We start from the raw sequence: 25716 nt of genomic DNA, 5'->3' as shown, positions 1-25716 counted from the left end.
CGGTGTCCTCGGCATTGCAGGTCCCTTTACAAGGGACGAAGTGTCTCATCTTAGTCAGGCGGTCTACGACCACTAGGATGGCGTCGTGGCCGTTGCTTTGCGGCAAATGTGTGATAAAATCCATCGACAGGTGTTGCCATGAGCGTTCAGGAGTGGGCAGGGGTCGCAGGAGGCCCTGGTGGCCTTCGCGGGACGGGTTAATTCGGCGGCAGGTCTGGCATTTCTTTACCCATAATGATACGTAATGTAGCATTCCGGGCCAGTAATATTCTCGGGACAGCAGGTCGTAGGTTTTTGCTTTGCCGGGGTGACCGGCGACGGGGGAGTCGTGGCAGCGGCGCAGGATCTCGGCTTTCAGATTATTCGAATCGGGTACGTACAGTCTATTGCGGTAATACAAATAGCCGGATCGTTCTTCGCATTCGGCCAATTGCAGCTTGGGGTGGCGGTCGGCGCCTGTCCTCAACGCTTCTAGGGCAGATTGCGTTATCGGGTCGGATTCGTATCCGGCGTCTAGTAGCTCTATCAGGTGTCTTGGCAATAGGGGTTTGTTTTGGCGGATTATGGGTTGTAACCGGGTGGGGCGGGCAGGTAAATTGTGTTCTTTCAGTACGACTTGTGTTTGGTGCTTAAGTCGTTCATCCCCCTCCTCAGGCATATCCTCTGACCTCCTGGTTAGTGCGTCGGGCTTCGCTCCTTGTTTCCCGGGTCGGTAGGTGATACGGAAATTAAATCTTGACAGGAATTCGGCCCATCGGGCTTGTCGGCGGTTGAGCATTTTCGTCGTCGTGAAATATTCCAGGTTGCGGTGGTCCGTAATTACTTGGACCGGGGACGACGTCCCTTCGAGTTCCGGGCGCCATTCTTCAAAACAGCGGATAATGGCTAGCAATTCTTTGTCGTAAATCTCGTAATTGCATTCGGTAGCTGTGTGTTTTTTCGAAAAGAACGCGACGGGGCGGAGTATTCCGTCGTCGCCGTATTGTGACAATATTCCCGCAGAAACATAATCGGAAGCGTCGGTCTCCAGGATCACATCCTTTTCCCAATCGAAGTGCGCCAGTACGGGGGCTTCGGTAAACTTTCTCTTCAGCAGTCGGAAGGCGGTTTCGCAGGCGCTATTCCATTCGAATGCGACGTCTTTCTTGGTCAATCTCGTCAAAGGGGCTACGATCTTTGAGAAATCTCGGATAAAGCGCCGGTAAAAGTTGCCAAACCCCAAAAATGCTTGTACGTCAGTAAGCTTTTTGGGTGTTTGCCAGTCCAGGACAGCGGTGATTTTTTCAGGGTCCATTTTTACGCCTTCGACGCCGACCAGCAGGCCCAGGAACTTGGTTTCCGTCACGAAGAATTCGCACTTCGCGGCGTTGGCGTATAGCCCGGCTTTCCTCAGGGCTTCCAGTACGAGTTTCAAATGTTCTTCGTGTTCTGTTCGGGTGCGGCTATAAATCAAAATGTCGTCCAGGTAGGCTGTACAAAATACGTCTAAGTATTCGCGCAGGGAGTCGTTTATATATCTCTGGAACGTCGCGGGGGCTCCCGTTAGCCCGAAAGGCATGACTAGGCTCTCGTATAAGCCGAATCTCGTGCGGAATGCCGTCAGGTATTCTTCCCCCTTTTTAATCCGAATATTGTTAAAAGCGGAAACGATATCGATTTTCGAGAAGAATTTCATGCCGGCCAGGTTGTTCAGGGTCTCTCGGACTAGCGGCAGCGGGTAACGGTCTTTTACGGTAATATTATTCAGCGCGCGGTAATCCACGCAAAACCTCAACCCTCCTCCCTGCTTCTTCACGAACAAAACGGGCGAGGCGACGGATGACGAACTGGGTCTGATAAACCCTTTTTTCAACTCTGCGGTCAGCCATTCCTTAAGGGCTATCAGCTCTTCGCGGGACATGGCGTACAGGGGGCCGAACGGCGGCGTTTTTCCTTCTATAAGCGGGATATGGTGGTCGGACGGTCGGTGTGGGGGCAGCTTCTCGGCTTCTTGCGGGGAAAATACGTCCGCGAATTCCCGGATTGTTTCGGGCAGGGTCGGCCCGTTCCTATTTTGGGGGTCGGCGGCTAGAACCTCATCAATCTGTTTCAAGGTTACGGCGTACAGTCGGCAGGATCGGCGGCGGGCGTACATGCTCGCGGCTTGCAGGGAGATAGGGGCGATATCCATTTCGCGGAGGGACGGCGGTCGGTCAGCCTGGTACTGGGGGCGGCTTTTTTTTGGTACGGCGTGTAAAGCTTTAACCTTCTCCGGTTTGTCGGGCATATTGCAGTGTCGGCGGCAATAGTCGCTGTCAAACGTAATAACGTGTGACGCGAATCCAATCGTTGGATCGTGCTGCTTTAGCCAAGGCATTCCTAGCACAATGGGGTAGTGGGCTAGCTGTGTGACGAAGAACAGCGCGTTTTTCTGGATGTGGTCCTTGATTCTCAATTGTCCTCGGACATAATGGGTGCACTTCCCACTTTCGGCGGTCCTTCCGTCGAATACTTCGATGTCGAATGGGTTTCGCAGCGGATACATTTGTAGTTGGCGTTCTTCGGCCCATCCTTGGTCGAGGAAGCATTTTCCTTCCGCACCGCAATCGGTGAGGGCATAGGTTGGGAGGTTTTGGCCCCCCACTGTCAGTTCGGCAGGCAGGATCATCAGGTCGGATCGTTGGTTATATTCCTCTTCAACGGGGAACCCGTGAACGGCGGCGGCAGAGATGCGGATCGCCGGCGGTCTATGCGCGGCCTTGGCGGCCTGGGGGCGACTTATCCCAGGCGGGCTCCGTTTTTCGAACTTCGGCTGCTGGAGCGGCTGGCGTCCGAGCCGCGGCGGGGGTTTTTAGGGAGTTTGGTTTGTATCTGGCGCGGGGACCTGGACCTGGACCTGGATCGTTCGATCCCGGCCTGGTGCAGCCGCGTGCGGCGGGTATCCGGTTCCGGGCATTTGGCAACGAAATGTTCTTGGGATCCACAACGGTAACATAGCATGTTTTCCTTGCGGTTGTGGCGGCGTTGGCTGCTCAGGTCCATAGGGTCGTTAAGCGGGAGCTCCGCGTTTGGCTTGGGGGCGGCCCGCGGTATGTCGGGTTGGGTTCGGGGAGCCGCGCGCGCGGGGGGCGCTGCGGCCCGAGGGGTACGTGTCTGTCTATTTTTATACTGCTGGTGCTGGCGGTAGCGGTTATCCAAACTTTGCAGGTGTCGGGTGAATTCGTGGTATTGGCGAGATGGGGCGGGGTTGTGGAGGAGCATGTCCTGGAGCTCTTCCGATATTCCCTGGAATAAAAGAGGGGGGAGGGCATCCTCCGGCATTTCTCCTTCCAAAGACAGGCGTTGGAACTCCGACAGATACTCGGCGAAATCTACGTTCCGCTGCTTCAGGGCATATAGTTTGTTTTGTGCGTTTTGGACGTGGTCGGGGTCCCCAAATGCCTCCTCTAGGTATTGGAGGAGATCCGTATAATCTCCGAATTGGGGTGTGCCTCCGACCATTTTGGGCAGGATCAGGTTGTACGCTTTACCGGACAGTCGACCGGCTACATAAATCAGGCGTGATTCGGGGTTGGGGAAGCGGTCTTTGTTTGAGGTCATCTTCCCCCGGATTTGGGTGGCGAAGCGGCGGAGGTCGGAGCGGGCGCCCGTAAATTTATCGGGGTTTGGAAGTCGTTCAGAAAGGCGGGCGGAGGCGGGATGTTCGGAAGCAGGCGGCGGAGTCGTTCCCATAGGAGTAACCATAAGGGGTTTAACAGGCGTGTTGGTAGTTGGGGCGGGGGTGGTTATGTGTGCCGTGGGTAGCGTTACGGTCCGAACTTCCTTCAGTTCGGACCGTGTTTTCTCTAATTCGGCGAAAGCGGCATCCCGGGAGGTTATGGCGGAGGCCTTTTCCATGGCCATGGCCAGAATGTCGGCCTGCGCCTTGTCGCGGACACGGTCCGTTTCGGCGCGGGCGCGTTGGGTCTCGGCTTCCTGCATTTCTAGGCAGGAGTTCAGGCGGACGTTGCTATCGTGCAATAGTTGCAGCTTTTGGTAGGAATCGGAGATGTAAGACACCCATTGTTCAGGGTGTCCTTGTAGGTGTTCGATCAGTTCCTCGGTCGAATCGGTTAAGATCGGGGGTTGCAGTGACGCAGGCATCGCGGGCACCTAATGAAGGAGCTACGTAATGTCACGGGCAGGCAGGGCGGACAGGTAGGTGCGGGCGATCAGGTAACAGGACAGAGTATATTGGCTATCTAGTCTTCCAGGTACAGGGTAGCAGGTGGTTGTTGACGAAGACGTAGCTCGAGGAGCTACATATCGGAGACTGCAGAGATTTCGCGTAGATATACGCGCGCGAGGCGCTCGGCCCTCGCGCCTTCACGTGACAGGGGTCATGACTAAGCGACAGCCCAGTGGCTGTCCTTCAGGTCTGTGACACAACCACGCGTTCCGGGCTCTTTTCGTTGCAACGGCCGGATCCCGTTAAGCCCTAATACTAGGCCATTAGATCCTTTGCCTTCCATTATACCGGTTTCGTCCATATTCCAACGGTTTTCCGGTTTAATAGCGTTAATAACCGGGTTCGTAATATAAAGCCACCAAGATTTAATTACCTCCGTAGTAGCGCCATTAACCCGGGCGTTATCTATTCGACGGGGCCTTTGGGTTTTAAGGATTGGATAACGAGCCAAAAAACGAGTTATCCAACGTTTTCCAAGGCCTTTTGTCTCTCCGGCGGCTTGAAGAATTCGTTCGGCAAAAAAGCGTAATTCTTGATGCGTTGGCGGAAGCCCTAAAGCTGTTTGGGTAAGTACCCAATCAGCCAAATGCTTTTCCTGTTCCGTGGAAAGCCTTTGAAAAGGGCTTTGTGCTTTTTTATAAGGTTGAGAACCTTTAAGTCGACTTTGAAGTGTAGACCTAGGTATTCCCCATTTTCGGGAGGTTTTTGCAATTGGATTGCCATTATTGACGTCGTTAATTGCAGATATAAGCTGTTTTTCAGTATATTGCTTCATTGGAAAATGGAGAATTAAAATCAGAAAAAAGTAAATCCAAAAGTGACAGATTCATCGAGATATTTATAATAGAAGTTGGAGGATAAAAATAAAAGTGTTGTTATTTTTGGGTGCCGAACAGGGGGGGTGCCGAACAGGGGGTACGCAACGTTATATCATGCGACTATTCTAGTGTTTGTTTTGTTTACTGTGGAAATATGAAACATTATTCATGACGAGGGTCGACTTGATACAAATCGGTAGTAGTGTGATTTCGAGGGAGAAAAGAAAGAAGACTTGATGGAAAGAGGCTAAAGGAAGCAAAGTAAAGAAAAGAAAAAGAAAAGGCGAGGCGATTTTGTTGTACCGCGCTCGATCGGGCTGAATCGATTGTGTAGGTTGAACGTGTCGTGGAAAGCCCGACTAGTCGGACTATTTTCATTGTCATGCTGGTTACTCCAGGCCCACGTACCCACAACGGCCGCGGGTCATTTAATAGACACATTCTACAAGAAGTGATTCGTTTCAACTTGATGCGTGCTTATTTTTCTGTTGTTGCATTTATTTCAAGAAGACAAAACCGAGTGTAAATACTCGTAAGCAACTGCAGCTTCCTCCACTGAGAAAAAATAAAATAAAATAAAAGAAACGCTCGAATTGCATGGGTGGCTCGATCTACACGGAGTGTTACCTGTAGGTTGAAGTTTGTGAGGCGCGCCACCTTGACTTAATTGCCTGCCGAAAGAGTAGCTTGGGAGCACGTCTTTTAGGTGTCCCTCTTCCTGAGCGCGGCGGACAGGGATTTTTGGTGTCGATTTTGGACAGGGGTCAAGACGCGACTTGGGGCGGGTGACCCCACACGGCCGCTGTAAATACCTGGACCTAGCGCAGGTGGTTTGCGGTACGTCAAATACCCAAGACGTGCCCCCCGAGAGTTTCGTAGCAAAGCTTCCCAAACGTTCAACAACGCATCCCTTCCTCTCAGCTACAAAATCAAAGCTTCTCTTGCTTGGTACCAGGACTTGTGAGCTTCTTGGACTTCTCTATTTTACAATTGAGTGTCGTCGCGGTCTTGGTAGTGAGCTTCAAAAAGGCAGCTTGAAATCGCGTCACGGCCATTCAATTTATGTACTTCAACCCCCCCGCCCGCTGGCATACAACATAAAAGCGCGCCGCATTTCGACGCCTCTCCGCCTCAGCACACACATCAAAACATATCAGTCCTCCCCGTTCACTTGGAGGATTGCCAATTGCACGCTCGGAATCTTTCTATTATATATAATTCGAGCTTTCTTTCTGTCCCGTGAATACTCGCCACGCGTCAAGATGAGCACAGCACAACAGCCGGTCCCCTCATCACCATCAAAGAGGCGCGTCCTCGGCGATCTTGATGTTAACATCTCTTCACCCAAGAGGCCAAACACGCTCAAGACCGTTGCCTCTTCTGCCAAGCCAGACTCTTCGCTCCTCTCTGAGGAGACCAGGAAACGTAGGTTTGGTGTCATGGCGGGCAACGCGACGACGGAGCATGAGCAGCTCAAGAGGACATGTTTGGACTCGACTGCTGCGACTGAGGAGAACTACCCTGCAGTAAGTTTATTTTTAGTCTTTTTTGCATCATATCTCTCTGCCAATTGCCCCGTACTGACAAGTTTATGCCCGCCGCACAGCAACTTCAACAGCAGCAACACGCCCCTGACGAGTCCGACAGCCAGCAAGCAGCCGCGTCACCTGCGGCATCTTCCATCTTTGACACATCGGCCCACGACACAACAATGACAACCACCGTTACAGAACCAGACACAGATGCCCCAAGCATTTTGAGATCGGTTGCGGCAGCAGCCTCAAGTCGCATCCCTAGCCGTGCCGAGCTTACCAGACAGGTGTGTAAACAATTCACCCTAATGTAGCTTGCATTTGTGCAGCCACCACCTCATTTGACCATTCCGGCGTGCAGAGACGCGATTACTGACCAGACTCAACTTCAAGACCGCTGAGACTCTCAGGCTCAGGCTCAGGCTGGCGGCTTACAAGCTCAAGACTGGCCAGGCCGATGTTCCGCTGGAACAGCTGCAGATGCGGCCAGTATCGCGCAGCGACAGACCGATGACGTCGGCGTCCAACACGGATGCCGAGCCGAGGTTTCTCGCGTCGTCGCTGCCGCTGTCGTCTGTCACCACTACCGTAGCTGGTCGTAGGATATACGAGCCAGTACACCACGCGCCGCGCAGGCCGCCGACTGCAGACTGCAGCGACGACTCCGAAGACGAGTACGGCGGCGCGGCGGCCCTGGCCTCGTCTTGGAGGGCGTCGGCACGGCCTCTGGCCGTTTCTGGTGGATTGCGGTTGTCGCCTCCGTCGAGGTCGATATTACCTGCGGCCGCGAGGATGCGGCCCGACGACGAGGATAACCTGACGGGTGGTGCAGCTTCGGGGTTGCTGGAGCTGAGAAACTCTAGTCAATAGAGCTTTGGTAATTTTTATTTTATAATTTGGTTACTTTTTTCTTCTTCTTTCGGTATAGCTGTCTTTCTGTACCGGGCATATTTATAAGGGATAAATGTTATAGGATTATGGGTGGCATTGCATTGCCTGGCGTCTTTTGGGAATGGGTGTACTTGTACAGAGCCATGATTGAGGGGATATGGGGCAAGACTCTTAAAATGCGTGAGCATCTTCAATACATTCCGATTTTCTGGCCTCAGTCCTTGGAGAATATCCTTGGGGGTTTTCATGTTCGGAATGTACCTTGAACTAATTACAATTCACCTCGAGTGAAAGTACCTACCCTGTCCGTTCTTTGCCCCGCGCGCGGTTGAATTGATTGTTTCAGCCGCGAGTTTGTGGGGGACCTCTTCGATGTCGGAGACCCACTTAAAGATCGACATGATCCCGGACCTCTGTCCATCTGCACGCACAACCTTGTCCCCACCCTCTCTCTTTTCTTCTCTCATTGAAGATGTTCATCAACTACCGATAGAGGGGGGGGGGGGGGAAGGGATGCCAAGCTTCCCTTTTGGGCTCAGACCTCAGACAGACCAAACAGCTCCTTGAAGAAATGCAATGCAGGCGCCTGATCGAAAATGCAGACTTGATGCACAGCGCGACTTTTGGCTGTTGGGAAATTTGTATCGCTCGCTGTTGATCGTGTATTGCCCTTGAAAATACAATTTTAGGCTGGGCTATCATTTTTTTTTTTTTTTTCAGCAGATACAAGGGCTCATTGGGCATTGGCTCTCTACCTACTACTGCTTCCCAGTCGAGTTCTTTTTTCTCGGAATAAAAAAAAGATTCCGTGTCAAGCATCGGACTACACCATCCGTAAGACGACACACACCGCCTAAAATCCTGTCAGCTAGCTGTACGGAAAACGTGGACTCGGACACTCTTGGATGCAGCTTATTCTCAGTAAAATTCCGGACTCTTTCAATGAAGCTTGAGTCTGGGCTCCCGCAGCTCATGAAATATCCACATATACAGAATGAGGCTGGCTGAGCAACAGTTGCAAAAAAAGACAAGGCTGACATATCATGTTTGCGGTTGATTGGGAGAGATTCTCCTGCTGTATACCAGCAAGTATACTGTCGTTTTATGTCAGGATAAAAATAAATGTAGCCTAGTCTAGTTGGAAAAGGGAGGTATCTAAGGTTATCTGACCCAATTGTGAAATGAAGGTCAAGTACCCTTGTTGTTACGTGTTATTCACCCTGGCCTCACTTTCGAGATTTTTATTTTCTGCCGGAACTGAGGCTTTGCAAGAAAGAATAAGGGCATTTTAGTAATCCTCCATAAACAACAAACGGGGCACCGACCTGGCCCTGCTCTTTCCTTTTCGCCATCTTTCTTGTCCCTTCATCACACCTTCATTTCCACGAGAACTTCTTTTCTGTAGCTGGATAGCCAGAGAGAAGCCATACTTACCGCCTCTGACCTTGCTCCTGGTCCATTCTTGTTTTGATTCTATCTTAAATCTTCAAGCTTAATCTTACTACCCGCTCTAATTAACTTTCATCTTTCTCTTGCCGCCAATCGCACAGAGCTTGTTTAAATACATCTTCTTTGTACTTTTGCACTCACCGAAACGACAGGTTGACCGTACTGTTCACCATTCACAGTCCATATTGCAGTTCCTCTCAGAGCAAAGACAATCGATCCATGTACATTTCTCCAGGATGAGCAATACAAAAGTGTCGTCCGAGTGTCTGTAAGTCGCACCTGGCTTACCTTGACAACCCATTATACCTGTCTCTCTTCCATTTACCCCTTTTGATGCAGAGCCCTGATAAAATTCCTTCTGAATAATAGAAAATCCCGTGTGATCGAGCTCGGCATCACACGTAGAGTCAAGGACGGCCGCATGGTAACCGTGCTACTAGAAGATAAGAGCGAGAAGCCGCACTCCCGAGAAAACAGCGACAGCCATGGGTCACTGCGCTCGGCATCATCTAGCGGCATGACGCGCTTCGAGGCCGCGCGCGAGGCTGCTCGGGCCTGGAGTGGCCACGGAGAGATGTCGAGAAGGGGCTATTCTTCGCCGGCTTCACAGGAGTCGGCGCATTCCACTCGGAGCGCACCGGCTTTGGTCCACCGCAAAGTTCTGTCACCGTTGAAATGGCGCCGCAAAAGCACTAACCGAGGCGGATCCTCCAAAAAATGGCTTGAAGACTATGAACAGAGAATAAGCAGAACATTCAGCGATTCGAATCAGTCCTCATCAGAGACTGATCGAGGATTATCACCGTCTCGTCGCTCGAGTCCCCAAGGAAACCGCAGCCGCAGGCACGCATCGCACAGTCGACATCACACCAGGCATAGTGAACATCAGAGGGAGAGTCAAGGTCCCAGCACTCTGGTAGACACTGAAGCTTCAGGGAATTTATCCGGTCATGGCAAAGAAAAGGCCACCGGCGCTCAAATCTCTCCTTCCAAATCTATTGGGAAAGTCACCGAGACAGCCCAGGACCGTGACCCGCAAGCCAACAATAGCACCATGTACTCTAATTCTGGACCAAGCACACCCCATGCCACTTTTCCTGGCTTTGTACACCAACAACTACAGTATCATCATCCTCTCAATGCCTTCGCTGCCCAACATGCTGCCACAGGACTAGGAACCACTCAAGGCTTTCTCCAACCTTCGGGCCAGGAAACCACGAACGGATACCATGTGTGCTATGTACCTCATAGCTACCCGTATCAAGTTCCGCTTTTCTCATCGTCGGCCGTCATGCCCCAGCCTTTTGGCCCTAGTCAAATGACGAATACACAAGTCCAGACGGTAACAGCCTGTCAAGCTGCTGCTTTCACCCACATAACCAATGCAAACAAAAAACCAGAACAGTCCGAAGATGGTCCCAAAGGGGGGCAGGTATCTCAGTACCAGGTGCCACAAGTTGTCGTTTACACGACCGTTAGCTCTCGAGATAGCACAGAAACGCCTCTTGTTTCACCGACGTACAGCGTCGATATCTCCCAGCCCTTAGGCATCAGAGAGACTTCTACGGCCACCACTGACAGCACGATGACCGTAAGCACTGAAAATCACCCCAAGGGTTGCTCAACCAGAGATGGCACACTTGGCAGGATATCGCTTGACTCGGAAGCCGCACCTCGACCGGATAGCATGCGATCTGAGACCAGCACAAATTCCAAAACCACTAGCCAAGCTCATGGACGGCTCTTAGGGCCTTTGAGCAAGCACTATTTCTGCTTTGGCTGTGGTAGGGTGAGATCCAAACGATTTCACAGGCAAAACCCCCTCAAGGATAACCAGGATCCAGACACCAACTACTGCGCAAATTGCCGTCGCGAGCACGCAAAGAAGGCAGCACATAACTCGGTCTCGTCACTCTCCTCGGCTTATCCAGAAGTCGTGATGCCGGAGTCGTCAAGCATTGGATCTACGAGCCACTTGAGCCACCCCAACAAGTACCAACCTCTCCGAGAGAGCTCTGCGAGACTGCTGCCCGACACTCCGACAAGGAAACCGACCAGTCGTGAAGGAGGTAACCTCCTGTGTGGTTCCCCGGAGCAGGATTGCCTGATATCAAGTCGTGGGAAGTCAAATCCCAGGCTTACTACCCCCAAAAGACAGACTCTTCCTGGACCTCGCTCTGTGAAGGCTGGTTGTGGTCCCTGCAGCAGCCACAACAGAACCTACCGACCGCCCAGCGTCGAGTCTGTCATAGACTCCTCCCTCGAGTATACCAATGGGACGCCGAGGGTTGAGCAGCCTCGATTGCAGACCCGAAATTCCTCTGCTAAGCATACAGGTGAAACTACAATGGGAGCTGTTCCAGACATCTCCGGCCTGCAACACTCGGATGAGTTGAGGAGTACCCCTTTGAGCAGCGAGCCAAAGCAGGTTCGGTTTGATCAGCGACTCGATGAGTGGTTCAGCCAGTCCTCGCAAGCTCATCCAGACGGCAGCGAGTACAGCCAAGATTGGACGGTCCACCAACTCAACCACGATCACGACAACTTTGAGAGCCACGAAGATGCTGTCGGTGATATAGATTCCAGCAACAGCTCACCCACAGTCCTTGGGGAGAACCAGAGTTCTGGAGACAAAGTCACCAATGAGAACAATTTATACAAGGAACAGGTTAATGTGGATGACGATGAAGAGGAGGTGGACGACGACAACGACGATGATGACCCATTTGCCATCCCAGCTCGCTCTCACAAGCCCAAGCTCTTCCCAGTCACGATCCGCATGGTCAAAGATGACTCAGACGTGTCTGCTCGACAGGAGCCAGCCTCGCCGTCACCCATGCCACGCTTTCGAAGTGTATCCGACAGGGGCAGCCCCATGAGGAACTTTTCCGAGAAATTGGCGGCCACTAAACACGATCCCGTAGCTCTGCGGCCTCGGTCCTCTCTTCCATCTCGTCAACCCCGCGGAGACGAGGGCTCCACCACGGGCTCCCACTGTGGTCAAGAATCAGATACTGTCGATGAGAAACACCCGGAGGTAGATACGCCCGCGGTTAACAGATCTCGACGCGCAGCGCCAGCTTCAGTATCTGCCTCAGCCTTCCAGTTTCGCGCCAGCGGCCCGCATAACTACTCCTCCCTGCCCCCAGCTCCAGCCTCGGCGCCCCCGACGCGCAGGGTATTTGACTTCTCCTCCCTGGCAAACGACTACCGGGATGAGTCGGATCCCTTTTACTCCCACTCTATATCCGATTGGGAGCTAGAGCAGCGTTTCCAAGAGCTGCACCAAGCCGGCTCCTGGACTGACCCTAATGCGCACACGGACTTCGGTGACTTTGCAGAGTATGAAGAGTGCGGCTCTGATATGCTCGACGAGGATGGCACCGACTGTGACTATGTCCCGCTGCACCCTGATGATGGGTACTTTTCTATGGAATAACGCTCCCCTCTGTGTTGCTCATTGCACCTACTGGAGGTGCTATGATCTGATCTCCATATTTGTTGGCTATTACTGCGCTGTCGTTTCCCCTATTTTTCTTTGTTTCTCTCCTTGCCACTTTGAAGTTACTGATTATGCATTTGTTGCGCCCAGATCGTTGTATTTGCCTTGTCCAAACAAGATTACTTGGATGTTTCTGAGAGGAAAATGGTTGTTTTCCCCCTATGTTCACCGTGGGTTCGATCGACGGCAGATGACGAGCTTAATATTGTTTCTTGACAGGATCATCACCAAAATCCATCCGATCTGCTTCTTTCACATACTGTAAAATCTTGGTCTTCTTTCTTCCTCTCTTGAATCATCAAGCCGTTGACAAAATTGACATAGCCTCAGAAAAGAAAATTCGAAGGTCGTGTTACTCATTATATCAGATCATCTATGCCACGGCTGAGATGGATTCAGGGGGTAACAACGTAGCAATGTGATGCAAGTAATAAACATAGGGAAGATCGAATCATGGCCGTATGTATGGGAAAGTATTTCTTCGGTCCTGAGCATGATGTCCTGGGGTCGATGAGGTTGGTACCTACTTGCATTTGAGCACCTTAACTACAGAATTTGGTACATGGCTTTTGTCTTGATTGTTCAAGAGGCAGGCGGACGCGATGTGCGTGCGACATACAGTCATAGAATGCACTGCTTGACAAGGACGGTCTCCTTTGTTGGCGTTTTTCAGTCAACACTTTCCATCGACAATTTGACTGGCCGGATGACCTGGGGCTTCTCGTTGTCTGTGAAAGCCAACCTTGAATATATTTTCAAGGTGGTACAATGCCTCGTCAATCGACAACCATTTGCTAACTCGCTTTTTCATGGAGTTGCCTGTTTTTGTACCAAAGGACAGCGATTCTTATTGGTGGGGAGAAAGTTGCACCCAACGATCAACAGCGAACAGAACAGGGCGGTGGCTGGGTGAATAGTGTTCCATCCAGAAAGCACAAAATAGGCAAGTGTGCTTCAACCTCATCTGCCGAGGGCAACTCCAAAGCCTCGGCCCAAACTGACAGTGGAGATTAGACGAGGGTCCCCCCATAATGTACCTAGTGTCAAGTGTGGGATGCCGGTGGGTCTAAGGGAACCCCCCCGAGCTCAGTAACAGCTCCGCTTCCCCACCTCGCAAGCAAACCACCTACTGCCGGCCAGTAGCTTGCGGGCCGAGCTTCGGCGCATCGTAACATCATGAACCCGTTCCAACAGTGAAGTAGGAAGACAGATTGTTCCTACTTTATCCAACCAACCCGCCTACCCATATACCATACACACACGGTAGATACGACGAACAGCTGAAGACGAATCAGCTTCACTCCACACAAAAGAAGCATCACCAAATCGCCCATCATGTCTGGCCCCGGCGTCGGTTTCGAGTATCCTCCCACAGAGGTGTCATGGATGAAGCGTGACGTCCTTCTGTTTGCCAACTCAATTGGCTGCAAGTCTGATGAGCTTCACTTTTTATACGTAAGTCTGGCTTTTAGGTCTCGTAGTAGTTGGCGGCGGGGCTTTTCTGGTCTTGCTTCTGGTTTCCGTGCTAATCACGGCCAATTCCTGCGCGTTTAGGAGCTGCACCCCGACTTTGCCGTCTTCCCTACCTATCCCGTCGTTCTGCGTAAGTGCCCGAGCTGCCAAAAAAAAAAAAAAAAAAAAAAAACCTATACACCATTCTGCTTCCCATGCCAGACTGCTCTAGTTCATCACTGACACGCCCTCACAAAACCGCAGCCTTCAAGACCAACACCCAGGAGGTGATCGACTTCTACGCCGCCCAAAAGTCCGTCACCATCCCCGGCGTTCCCGAGTTCGACCCGACCCGCGTCGTCGACGGCCAGCGCCGCATCGAGTTCCTCCGCCCCCTGCCCGCCACCTCTGCAGGCAAGCGCTTCGAGGCCCGCACCAAGGTGCTGGGCGTGTATGACAAGGGCCGCCCGGGCACCGTGGTGGAGACACAGACGGACCTGGTCGACGCCGGCACGGGCGACGTGTACACGCGCGCCACGGGCTCGGCATTTTACGTCGCGCAGGGCAACTGGGGCGGACCCAAGGGCCCCGCGACGGTCAACTACCCGCCGCCCAAGGGCAAGACGCCCGACGCCGTGCTCGAGGATGCCACCACGCTCGAGACCCCGCTGCTGTACCGCCTCAACGGCGACTACAACCCGCTGCACGCCACGCCCGAGCCCGGCGCGAAGATGGGCTTCGGCGGAGTCATCGTCCACGGCCTCTGGCAGTGGAACTCGACCTGCCACCAGCTGCTGCGCCACCTCGGCGGCAGTGACCCCCGCAACATCAAGGAGTACCAGGCCCGCTTCGCCAGCCCCGTCCGCCCGGGCGTCAAGCTTGCCACCTCGGTCTGGAGGACCGGTAAGGTCGAGGATGGCTTTGAAGAGATCATCTTTGAGACCAAGGTCGTCGGTGGCAAGACCTGCCTCAGCAACGGCCGCGCCTTGATCAAGGTCGTCGGCCCTGCAAAGGGTGCCAAGTTGTAATCGGTGAGCCTGTATTCAGTAAGATGTTGTTTTTCCCAAAGCGTTTTTTTTTGGGGGGGATATGAATTATGTCTGGCTATTTAGGTATATATATATATATATATATATAAGCTTGCTTGTTATCTATAAAGAGAAAAAATGAAAAAGGTATATTTGTTGGTCGCCCCCTGTCCCTCGAGAAAAGGATGAAAGCAAGACAAAAAAAGAAAGCAAAAACATAAAAGATTGACCGAACACCGGGTATAAGTGGCCTCTTTCCTGCTACCGAATGTTCAAACCCGCTTCCTACACTTTTTCCCCCACCTCTTTTCATCACCCATCTCCTCCAACAAGCAGCTATGAGTCCTTGACCGAAGCCTGCATTTTCCTCAAGATATTCCGATGCGCTTCCTGCATTTCACTGCTTCTCATCCTTTCATCGAGTGCAAACCCGGCATACACGCGCTGTGTGTTTTCGATATCGCGCTTTTGCAGCTCGGCGTCTCGCTGGCCGAGCATTATCCCGCGGTGCAACTCGACGTTGGCATTGTCTGCCTCGACACCGACGACGTTCCTCAGGGCTGGCGACTGGCGGCCTCCGAGCGCAGGCCCGGCACGCATCTCAGCAGCAAGCGAGTTGCGGAAGTGTGCCAGCTGCGACTCGCGCACCTCGGGCGACGGGGCCATCGATGCCCTGCGCGGCTGGTGTGAGTCGAATGCGAGGGCGTCTGAGCTGACCGACGGTCCTGGTGCGGCGGTGAGGTATGAAAGATTACCGATTGAGGCTCGGCTCTGGCTGCGGTTTGGCATGATGTATGGTGAGTTCGGAAGAACCTCGTTCCCGGACAAGCTGAGCAGACTTTGCTGTCGCATCATGAGCTCACGACGTCTGCTCATGGGCAGGTCATCCGCAGACATATGATACGGAGAGGTAGAATATGGGGACGGCGAGGGTGATGCCGCATACGGCATCGTAGTCGCTGACAAGGCAGCTTCACCGGCGCCGGCAGGGTGAGCGATAGGCAAGGACTCCATCAGACCACTGTTAAGGCCCCCCAAGATAGATTTCCGCTTGACTATGACGTCTCTCTGACCTATTAGAGTTTGAGGGCTTCCGTATGAAACCACGCCAGGTACCGCTTCTCGGCTGAGTGTCGTGACCGAGACACTTGGACCTGGAGATGCTGATTGACGGCGCAAGGTCTTCGCATCCAACATTGGTGGTGGTGTCGTGGCAGGCATGGGACGCAAGCTTCGAGGCTGCTTCAGTATCGGGACAATTGCGGGAACTGACGGTTGGCTTGTTGAGGGTGTCCTCGTGTAGGCTGGATCAGCGACCGCCGGTGTCGAACCACCGTCTTTGAACTGGGTATCCGGGTGCCAAGACAGACGAGATTGTGACGGAGTCAATGCTTGTGGCGTTTGAGGCTGGTAGAATGATAATGTACTGGGAGGCCTGCTGATAGCTAACGGGAGTGCCGCGTTGTTTGCCGTCTGCTGAAGCTCCTCGGTGTTGACAGGTGCAGGCTGCTCTTCCACCCTGGGCTTCTCGGCAGCCTCGCTCAAGTCTAAGTCCTCAAACTTCAGAACATCAAGTACTGGGGCTTCTGCCAGACTCAAGTGCTTTGCCCATTCATTTGTACGATGCGACATGGCAACTCTGGACATTGCCTGGGGCAGCTCGTCTGCCAAAACAGCCTTCTTTGGAGCTCCAGGAGACTTGACTAGCTCATCAACTTCTCCAGCGTTCTCTGTCACAGTCTCGGCTGCAGGCTTGGGCGAATGGCATTTGTTGCTTCCGCCGTCTTGACTAGGTCGCACCGCATCGACCAATGTCGACTGCTTTCCAGTCTCAGAAGGAGCAGGCACTGTGGCTTCTGCAGTGGCAACCGTTGTAAGCTCCAACACGGAGGCCACGTCGGTGCAGGACGGCTTCCTGGCCAGGCTTGCGGTGACCTCACTCTTTTCCTCGTTTGTGGGCCCGTTCTCTTTCTCTCCCGTGCTCATGTCATCAAAGGTGGCCTCGATGGAGCTTCTTTGGTCATCAGGTATGGCTGACTTTGTCATCAGAAGCTCTCTGCTCTGACCGTGCTCCATCGTATCCGTGAGGGATGCTCGTCTAGACCCCGGCGACAGACTCCTCGTCATGACGGGGGCATGAGACATTTGCCTTGACGACAAGCGTTTATTGCTACCGGGATCGGCTGCTTGCTCATCCTCATCCCCGGCATATGCTGCCACCGATGATGCATCGTCATCGTTTCCGGTTTCTCCGTATCTAGGCAAGGGCGGGCTGAAAGGGAGCGGCACAACCGCTGGTTCTGGATTCGCAACTTCTTCGTAGTGCACCAGTGTAAGATTGGACTTGGACATGGGATTGTTGTGAAGACGTTTCGTATGGCCCTGTTCGTCTTCTCCGTTCACATCCACCTCTGCAGATTCCATAGCGGTCGACCGGGCAGTAGAATCCACCTGTTTGACCGTTGCGATCCCCTTTTCATTTGTGATCGATCCGCTAGCCGAGTTGGTCGGAGAGTCTGTCTGTCCCTCTTGGCATTGACCATCGCCATGAATTGCCTCCCAGTCCCGCCTGTCAGCGGCAGCAGCCTCCTCAATCTGCCTCCCTACTCGTGCCTCTTCTTCATCCAAGTTGCGCCGCGCTTCAAGTCTCTCAGCTTCCTGCGTCTGACGGTGCTGCTTGATGATGAGCCACAACTTGAGCTGTGACACAATCCCAGCGAGGAAGATAACGATTGTGATAGCAATCTCAACGCGAATCCCCCTTGTGAGCGGATATGTAACTGTGCCGAGGGGGAATATGCGGTCGTTGAGCGCCCAGATGTAAGCCCAAAACTCCTTGAGCCCCGCTCTACTGAACGAGTCTATGCCCAGAACAACGGCTGTCGCACCCGAGAATGAGGTGCTGGCAATGAGCGCATAGTGCCTAGTGTGGTGACTGAAGTAAAACGCAAAAGCACCCAGCGCGATAGCGGCCACGAAGCCACCTTTTGTTCCCGTGCCAGTCAGAAGGCCGCCCTCTTTGAGCGTCAACAGCCACATGCTGAGACAAACGCCGCCCAAGAGACAGCCCAAGCCTTCTGTGATCTCTTTGAACACCATGGCGAGGCCTCCGAGGGCCACACCGGTCAGGACGACCGCTACCAGGTAGGCTCCTTGAATTCCATCGGGTATGGGTGGCACCATGACATAGACTATCAGGACGCAGGTGCCCAGAGCTGAGAGGAAGGCAGTCGAGAAGAAGGTGTGCAAGACCCGGATCTTAATTCCGATAAGAGCATACACAGCTCCTGTCCCCAAGAGTATTACGCCAGCAACACCCCATGCTGGTGTAATTATCGGGTCAAGGGGAAGCTCACCCTGTGGGATGGTAACTGGCAGCACAGATGAATGTCAGTTTGTGGGCCCCTTCAAGTGACAGTTGGAGAAACACATACTATTGTAAATTCCATCAGTAGTAGCGTTTGCCGTGGCTGAATAAGTATTCGAAGAGCTCGTCGCACCAGTCGCTGGTATATTCGTTATGCTGGCATGGGAGCTGGTTGTGCTCGAGGGTGGGTTGATGGCGGTCGGTGCTGCGGGAGAATCCTGCCTCCTGACGGGAGGCAGTGCAGATCCCAAGGTCCAGCTAGTGAATAGACAGCAGACAAACGCAAGGCATATCGAACGGCAGCCTTTGAGTTGCATCTTGTCCTGCTTACCCAAGCCCTTGGTTCCGGATCGCGACCTAGTTCCTGCACACCACTAAACCATATATTATAATTAGGTGCCCTTCAGAATGATCCCACCTGAGGATTCATGCCAAAAGAGACTTTCGGTCTAGGGATACCTGCTTGATATAAGTAAAGTAGAGAAATGAAGCTTGACAAAGTGGAGTACACTCAAACGTAGTGGTACGGTAATAAAAAGAAAGCCGTTTAATATTATAAAGTATTAGTCGTGAAGCCGTCAACAAAGCCGGCTTGTTCACGGACGGAGGACCCTGAATAAGATGAATAGAGGGTGAGACGGTGGTACGGGTAAAGATATAGTGATATGGAGTTGGAAAGAGTAAAGAATGGCAGGATAACGCAAGGGTGATCAGATCAGAGACTAGTCTTGGTGACTGTAACAGGAAGCCTTCTGCGCTGTGCCGGATAATGAATGGCACAAAACGTTGAGAAAGGAGACGTTTCTGAAGGCACGCCTTGACCTCACGTTGACTACGAGTAAGAAAGGAATGTGAGTATAGGGAGAGGATGGGAAGGGTAAGGTAACAGCGGTGGTTGATGGTGGATGCGCCCATGGCCAGAGGAGAATGGAAAGCGACATTGTAATATGTATACAGTTTATTTATCAAAGACAAAGTCAGTCGGACATTAAACCCCAACGTATATGTGAAAGCAACAGCCACAAAGCCGGTGTGCTTGGAAGACCCAGACTGGGCGTCCTGCACGGAGTACAAGCAAAGGCCAGGCCTAGGATTCAGCCATCGGCCTCATCCAGTAAAAAAACGCAGCTCTGCCTGCTTTGGCTGCAGCATTTTGAAGTCCTCCCCTGTCCATCGTGGCGGGGGAGGGATGTAAATGGCCTTTCTCTCTCCCACCCATCGTTGTGCGGTAGTGGGCGGCATTCGAGCCGGCTGCAAGGTATCTATTTTGGGTGTGTGCACAACTGGCGCATCGCGGTATCGGACGCGCTCGGGTGTTTAGATCCTGGCAGTTTAGAACGCGGACCTGACCGAGTCGAGGGATCCTTGGTGTTATTCCAAGCTCGGGCTGGATGGTGCGACGTTGTCGCGGTCACACCCAGCCAGACTAACATGAAGAAACAAAACGCAACGCGGGCGGCCAAGCAAGGGGGGAGAGAGGGAGAGAGAGACTGTGTGTGTGAGAGCGGAGTGAAGGTAAGAGAGAGAAATTGTTTACTACCAAATGTGTGTGTAGGTACTGTACCTACAGACTTCGCTTCTGGAGGCAAGAACCCACCCGCCTGGGAACAGGGATCAACGGAGGCGCGTTAGTGTGACCATGAGCATTCGAGGGCGTTTATGATTGGACAATGAGCTTAGATCATAGCTTAATTACAGTGCCTCACCAGTCAATTACACAACTAGGAACTTCTACTTCTCTTCTATCGGTTGCATGTCTCTACCACTACCAAATGATATCTGTTACCTACCGGTGAGGGTTATTCTCATTCCATCCCCCTTAAAGCATTCATCGTGGATGAATATACAATCTAATTATCACAAAGACATTATGGTCTAAACCTGCAGCTCGCCACAAGGCCTCATGTCGTACCCCCCATCACACCCTGCATATTTGTGTGCCTTGCAAGTGCTTTAAAAACGAAAGAAACGCTGATGATCAGGCTGGATTCTCGTCACACGCAAACGGATTTTGCCTTCTCCTTTTTGGGGCAGACTGCCCTTTGCTTTTTTTTCCTCGTGCATGTGCACTGTTAATAACCAAAAGCCATGCGCCATCGTGCTGTTCACATGGACCATCGCGTACAGAGCAGCTGGGAGGAGTAAAAAAAAAAAAAAAAAAAAAAAAAAAAAACCCAGTGTGGAATACCTTCACGCAAACCTAGAGCGGCAAGATAGTCCCCGGAGCTTCGACCGTACCAATTACGCATCTTCCCTCGCCTTGGCACGTAGCCTCTCTTCTCTCCATTTCTTCTCATATTATCATTTCTTTCTTCTTTTGCCTACTTCTTCGCTTGACAAATACGAGCAATCGTTGAAGGCTCATGCTATGCAACCAGCAGTCTTTCTGCAATGCAATAAAGCCTTTTTGGTGGCAATGTGACAATGTGCTTCTAGCCCAGTTCTGGCCACAAGATCTTGGAGAAGCTGGAAGCTCTTGCATCCCGCAGTTGTGCCAGGTATTTTGGCCAATCCCGATCATAGGCCGCAAAGAAACACATGAGTTTCCTAGAGTTTAGCTGCCAATACCCTAAGAAACGCAGAATCAAGAAGATTGGGATAATGATGAAAGTAGCTTCCTGGTGCCACACCCGCCTTTACTTTTAGACATCAGCCACTAATTTCCGAAAACGGCTGTGACGGACGTGTTGACCTGACTGACTTTTTGACCTAGCCTAACCTTAGTTGAGCTTCTATTAGACTAGAGCTAGTCTCCTGTACCTTACGAATAGGGGACCTGATCTGTGCTGAAGATTCGCATCGCAAGCGGAAAGCAGTTATACCCCAGTACCGGTGGGCCAAGGCTGAATGAGGCTGACCAGTGACACGGGTACTCACTGGATTCTTGAAGGCAAGGATCATGAAGTCTTGAGATTTAACGCATGGATCATGGCTTTCCGATCGGGCAACCCCATTTTTTTGGTTTCTCTGGTTGTTGGTTAAGGGGGTTTGGTGCCTAATGCAGGGGGAATATGTCGAAGTAAGAGACGCTATCAAAGAAACAATTCAGACAAAAGCCTCTCCAAGCTCACCTACTTACTGTACGTGGTCACATCCCACGCTTGTCAAGAGGCTGAGAAGAAAAAGAGATCGTATTCGTGAGCTGACTAAAAATGTACCAGTAAAAGATCTGCAAAATTCTCCAAGAAGCTGCGAGCAGATATAAATGCTCACAAAGACGACCTACCGACGAGAGGGCCTGGGTGGTTCGCTAGGTTTCAGGTAGCATCAGGTCACAAGGACACATGCACTTGACTAGGTATATCACATAGTTGAGGTTTTAGTTAGGCACCGATCGGAATGATCGCAAAGGAACCTTGACTAGTGATGTGCTAGAACTTTTTCCCAGTTCTAGACAAGAGTAACCCCAAGGTTTTCTAGTATTCTAGCTCCGAATGGCGAACGACCTTGGCAATTCTAATTTCACACGGCGCCTATTGCACTCGGCGCAATCGTAGCCTGGGGGCAATTACCGCTAAAGCAAAGTTTTAGAAATCCGAGATCAAACAAAACTTTGTGTAAGTTTCTGGTTATGAAGAAAAAAGGTTTAAAAAAAAAAAAAAGAAAAGAAAAAACGATGATGTTGGGTAACGGTTGTGTCTTGAAAGCATTTTCTTTATGCAGTGTTGGTCGTCCAACGTGGATACCTACAGAGCGGCGCGACCCGCAGCGTTACTGTTATTGTTCCTTATCGTCACGGGGCGATTACTTTCCTAGTTAAATAAGACCTAATGACCCGCATTTGCCCACTATGACTCAACTGACGATCCACGTGAAAAATTTTACGTATATAATGGTAACGTATTGGAGTGTCAATAACAACAAGCAACAAGCAATTTGGCGCAGGGGAAGCGCGCCGGGCTCATAACCCGGAGGTCTCTGGATCGAAACCAGAAATTGCTATTTATTTTGCATTTTTTTTGTTCGATTTATCGAGTTTTCCTTGCTCTTGTCTGGCTGGCCGTCTGTTTCGTTGATATGCATCCCGTGACTTTTTAATAATATGTACCTAGGTACCTACCTGGCAGCAATGAGAATCTCTCTTTCCCAAGGGAAGGAGCAACGCCCACCTCACTTTCCCTCACAATTGGGATTAGAGTTAGGACGAAGCAACTGCCAGGCTGTTGTTATTGGGTGAGCAAGGGGCTTGGGGGATGACCAAGTGGTAAGAGTGCGGTGGGAAATAGACGGACAAGCAAACAATACCTGGGCCAAATTCTGCCGTTGTCTGAGCTCCATACATATCATATGCATTTTCCGTCTATTTAAAACTCTGCATGGCAACTCAGCACCCCTCCAACACCTTTCACCTTGGCAGTCTTCGCTATTCGATTATATAGGTAAATACCACGTCTTAACACCATCTTGGTATAAAACAGAGGGCAATCTCAATCATGCTCAGCTACTCATGTCGGCTTCAACACTATATGTAAATGAAGCGTCGCCACAGATTTATATATAATCTTTTGATCATTTTGATAGATCGCGCTTGAGGAAGAACCAAGATTAGTTGCTCTTTTGGAGCATTCTGGTGCTTTCTAACGCGCATAGTCTGACCCGCCAACTCCCTACAAGATTAGGTCCACCTCTTCTGGGCTTCCGCAGCCAGGTCCTATGCAGAAGGACTCTACAGCGAAGACGAGTTAAACTACGTAATTGCCTGCGCAATTATAAACGGGTTCAAACTATGCATGTCCCGACGGCAAAGCCCTGAAGGCGCCATCAAGTACATGCTTGTCATATTCCAAGGGGTTGACATTGGCATCACTTCAAACAAGACAGAAAGAAGGCAATGCTGCTACAGCATGTTTGTCTGAAATGCACATGCAGTTCCGACGAAAGGAGACGAGCATCACGGGTGATGACGGTCGCATCGGGTCAACCAAGGAGGCAGCGTAAGTTCTCATAACCAGATTTACGCCCCCAGTGAACATAAATCTAACCTCGGGACTTGGTTGCAGTGTCGACTGGCAAGAATCAGCAAGGCAGTGAACAAGGAGGCGGAAAAGCTGCGAGTGCCACACTGGAGGCCATCGAATGGTGACCTGCCAGAGTGGCGAGCACGTCGGACCGACGCTCCACAGACGCTCGAATCCGTTGCCCAAGCAATATTTCTCGCGGATACACCGTTGCAGCCACATTGGCCAAAAAATGAGACAATAGCTGACGGGAGCGCCCCCCCCCTCCCTTTAACTCTGTGGCCTTAGTGACCAGAGAGCGAGTATATGGCTGATGGCAAGCCAGCTATTACGCCAGTCTTGTGTCTGTCATTACTACCGACGGCCGGATGCGGAGGACCATCGAGGATTATACCGACAAAGTCACAGTGCTGGCGCAGATGACCACTGATGAAGTTGACCTTGCACGCCGCGCGTTGTTGACTGGATCAACGGCGTAGCAAGTTATGCACAACCAAATGGGAATAGTAGCTTTGTCAAGGTTGATATAATAAGCTACTTTGGATAAACAACGCTTGATATCGGCGGGTATCGTAGCGAAGCGGAGGGCCTGTTGAGTTGTGGTTTCGTGAAGGTTATGGAGGATAAGTCCCTTCTTTCGACATTTGCCTGTCTCCTTCCGCTGCTAGACTTGGGTTGTGTTGACTGATATGGTGTTCGTACCGTAGGAAACGTTGGCGTTGTGTCTTTTCTTTTCGTGGAAGGTTCCGGTGAGCCGTCATAATCGTTGGCACATTGTCGCTTCTGTGGGTTGGGTCGGCAACGCTGTTTGCCATTGCTTGGCTTGCGAACTGACATTTCCTTCCCGTTTCCTGCTAGAAGACTGGGCAGCTCCGTGCCTCATACTGTCTTTTGTCCGCAACTTCGAGCATGCCCTGAGGCTGTTGCTTGGGGGTATTGCTGTGTTGATCTTTAGAGAGATAACCCTGGCGCTGCCCTCAAGAACAATTGTCCCGCTTCTCAGAGGTATTGTTCTGTCAATCACAGGCTCAATTTCCCTACTGTCTTGGCCCAAAACGCTTTTGATCAGTCCTAGTACATCCTATAACTGACTTTTGTGGTGCTCCTATCAGGTTCCTGTTGGATGTGACGAGAAAACTGCTGACCCTGCGGGGGTAGCGGCCGAGCCTCCTGATATAAATTTAGCGGCTGTAGTTGCTGGAACAGCTGCTGAAGCTCCTGGACGGAAGAGTGCGGCTGTAGCAGCTGTAGCGGCTGGGTCAGTTGAAAAGCAGGTGGGCAAGCAGGTAGGTGAGTACCTAGATACATAAGTAGGTAGGTAAACAAGTAAGGATGCATGTAAAAAGAGTCATTTAGTAAATAATAGATTTACAAACCTTTTTCAACTACAAGTAGATAGAATTGAACTTTGAACGAACCGGCTAATTTGTGATTAATAATAAAACAAAATAAAAGCTCCGATAAACAGAGCAGGCACATGTCTACATGACGCTCGCTCTTTGCATGTATGCCGTAAATACTAAAAGGAAGGCACCGGGCCACTTTGGCGTCAAGATTAGGGCCATCCGGCTTACATAAAAAGAGAAGAGACATATTGCAGGAGAAGGTCCATTGCCGCAGAGCTGATGGGATTCGTAGGTACCTAAGGTAGTTTGGATTTCTTGGTAATTAGTAGTTCTGGTCCTATCGGTAGTGGCAGGTACCGACATGGATACACCAAGGTATTGGCCCCGCAGTATTGTTTGAAAGGGGCTATCAACTACGTAAAGAACCGTAAGGTCCATTGCAAAGGGAGGGCGGGTGTGCTTGGTATCTGGTACTTTTGATGCTTCCGAGGTGGCATGCACTATGGTTTGTGCCCCGATAGATATTTTGAAATAGGTTCTCGACCGCGCAAAATCAAAGTAAAGTGATACTTGCAAGGGGGGAGATGGAGGGGGTGTTGGCTGGCGAGGGTATCAGTTGGAGCAGGAGGTATTCACTGCTTTGATTGAAATGACACACTGTCGGCTAGTCAGAAATGTAACGCCTTCACAAAGCTATCTTAGGTAGCCTTATGAGTTATAGAGCTACCTAGCTTTGTGAGGGCGACGCGATGACAGGCCCCGTTGGACAAAGCTATTGATTAAATGAATTAGGAAGCTTTCGTTACGCGACTCGACCTGGTGAGAATTTGATTACGAAGTACATTTCCGAAGCGGCATGCAGTGCACCGCGAAATCACATGATATAACTAACCTTCAGTCCAAGATTGGCAAATTCAAGGCGGTAATCGTGGGTCTGAGTGGATGCCTACATGCATGGTATAGCTTGCTCTGGACGTCGGGGGGCCCCATGTTTGTCTTACCGGAATGAACCACATAAAAACCCACATCTCACATTCTTTTTTTTTTCTCTCGCAAAAAAAGAAGAGAAAAAAGGAAAAAAAAGCAAAAGAAATAGCAATTTCTGGTTTCGATCCAGAGACCTCCGGGTTATGAGCCCGGCGCGCTTCCCCTGCGCCAAATTGCTT

General features: G+C 51.4%; 5 protein-coding genes and 2 non-coding genes across 7 annotated transcripts; 4 read left to right on the top strand and 3 right to left on the bottom strand.

The window, feature by feature from the left end:
• The first annotated feature begins 5864 nt into the window (after nucleotides 1–5864).
• On the top strand, nucleotides 5865–7665 carry MGG_10124 (uncharacterized protein). The gene is made up of 3 exons (XM_003713724.1): nucleotides 5865–6551; nucleotides 6632–6844; nucleotides 6951–7665. The coding sequence occupies exons 1-3, from the start codon at nucleotides 6288–6290 to the stop codon at nucleotides 7425–7427; spliced, it is 954 nt and encodes a 317-aa protein (XP_003713772.1). The 5' UTR covers nucleotides 5865–6287; the 3' UTR covers nucleotides 7428–7665.
• A 1468-nt stretch (nucleotides 7666–9133) lies between these two features.
• MGG_15580 (uncharacterized protein) lies at nucleotides 9134–12336 on the top strand (the record flags this gene model as incomplete). Its single annotated transcript, XM_003713723.1, has 2 exons — nucleotides 9134–9165; nucleotides 9267–12336. The coding sequence occupies 2 exons, from the start codon at nucleotides 9134–9136 to the stop codon at nucleotides 12334–12336; spliced, it is 3102 nt and encodes a 1033-aa protein (XP_003713771.1).
• A 1194-nt stretch (nucleotides 12337–13530) lies between these two features.
• Nucleotides 13531–15042, top strand: MGG_04839 (peroxisomal dehydratase). Its single transcript, XM_003713722.1, has 3 exons — nucleotides 13531–13854; nucleotides 13954–14002; nucleotides 14116–15042. Exons 1-3 carry the CDS (start codon nucleotides 13735–13737, stop codon nucleotides 14877–14879), a joined length of 933 nt encoding a protein of 310 aa, XP_003713770.1. The 5' UTR covers nucleotides 13531–13734; the 3' UTR covers nucleotides 14880–15042.
• A 79-nt stretch (nucleotides 15043–15121) lies between these two features.
• Nucleotides 15122–18563, bottom strand: MGG_04838 (uncharacterized protein; the record flags this gene model as incomplete). Its single annotated transcript, XM_003713721.1, has 2 exons — nucleotides 15122–18250; nucleotides 18314–18563. 2 exons carry the CDS (start codon nucleotides 18561–18563, stop codon nucleotides 15216–15218), a joined length of 3285 nt encoding a protein of 1094 aa, XP_003713769.1. The 3' UTR covers nucleotides 15122–15215.
• Nucleotides 18564–22116: 3553 nt separating this feature from the next.
• On the top strand, nucleotides 22117–22188 carry MGG_20012. Its single transcript has one exon. It is a non-coding gene; the product is annotated as a tRNA-Met (tRNA).
• Nucleotides 22189–24241: 2053 nt separating this feature from the next.
• Nucleotides 24242–25351, bottom strand: MGG_15579 (uncharacterized protein; the record flags this gene model as incomplete). The annotated part of the gene is made up of 3 exons (XM_003713720.1): nucleotides 24581–25351; nucleotides 24350–24502; nucleotides 24242–24285 (listed from the first exon to the last, which is right to left on the bottom strand). The coding sequence occupies exons 1-3, from the start codon at nucleotides 24795–24797 to the stop codon at nucleotides 24242–24244; spliced, it is 414 nt and encodes a 137-aa protein (XP_003713768.1). The 5' UTR covers nucleotides 24798–25351.
• Nucleotides 25352–25643: 292 nt separating this feature from the next.
• Nucleotides 25644–25715, bottom strand: MGG_20011. Its single transcript has one exon. It is a non-coding gene; the product is annotated as a tRNA-Met (tRNA).
• Between the last annotated feature and the right edge of the window lies 1 nt (nucleotide 25716).

Source organism: Pyricularia oryzae, chromosome 2 (genome assembly GCF_000002495.2).
Source record: "Pyricularia oryzae 70-15 chromosome 2, whole genome shotgun sequence".
Classification (NCBI taxonomy): Eukaryota; Fungi; Ascomycota; class Sordariomycetes; order Magnaporthales; family Pyriculariaceae; genus Pyricularia; species Pyricularia oryzae.
The sequence above is the reverse complement of the archived record's forward strand: the minus strand, read 5'-3'. Positions and strand labels throughout refer to the sequence as shown.

What these genes read in the sequence shown, in the direction of transcription:
- MGG_10124 (XM_003713724.1), top strand. Translation starts at nt 6,288, where the DNA reads ATGAGCACAGCACAACAGCCGGTCCCCTCATCACCATCAAAGAGGCGC. An exon ending in CTGAGGAGAACTACCCTGCA is followed by an intron (nt 6,552 to 6,631) that starts GTAAGTTTATTT and finishes CCCGCCGCACAG; the next exon opens with CAACTTCAACAGCAGCAACA. An exon ending in GTGCCGAGCTTACCAGACAG is followed by an intron (nt 6,845 to 6,950) that starts GTGTGTAAACAA and finishes CTCAACTTCAAG; the next exon opens with ACCGCTGAGACTCTCAGGCT.
- MGG_04839 (XM_003713722.1), top strand. Translation starts at nt 13,735, where the DNA reads ATGTCTGGCCCCGGCGTCGGTTTCGAGTATCCTCCCACAGAGGTGTCA. An exon ending in ATGAGCTTCACTTTTTATAC is followed by an intron (nt 13,855 to 13,953) that starts GTAAGTCTGGCT and finishes CTGCGCGTTTAG; the next exon opens with GAGCTGCACCCCGACTTTGC. An exon ending in TACCTATCCCGTCGTTCTGC is followed by an intron (nt 14,003 to 14,115) that starts GTAAGTGCCCGA and finishes ACAAAACCGCAG; the next exon opens with CCTTCAAGACCAACACCCAG.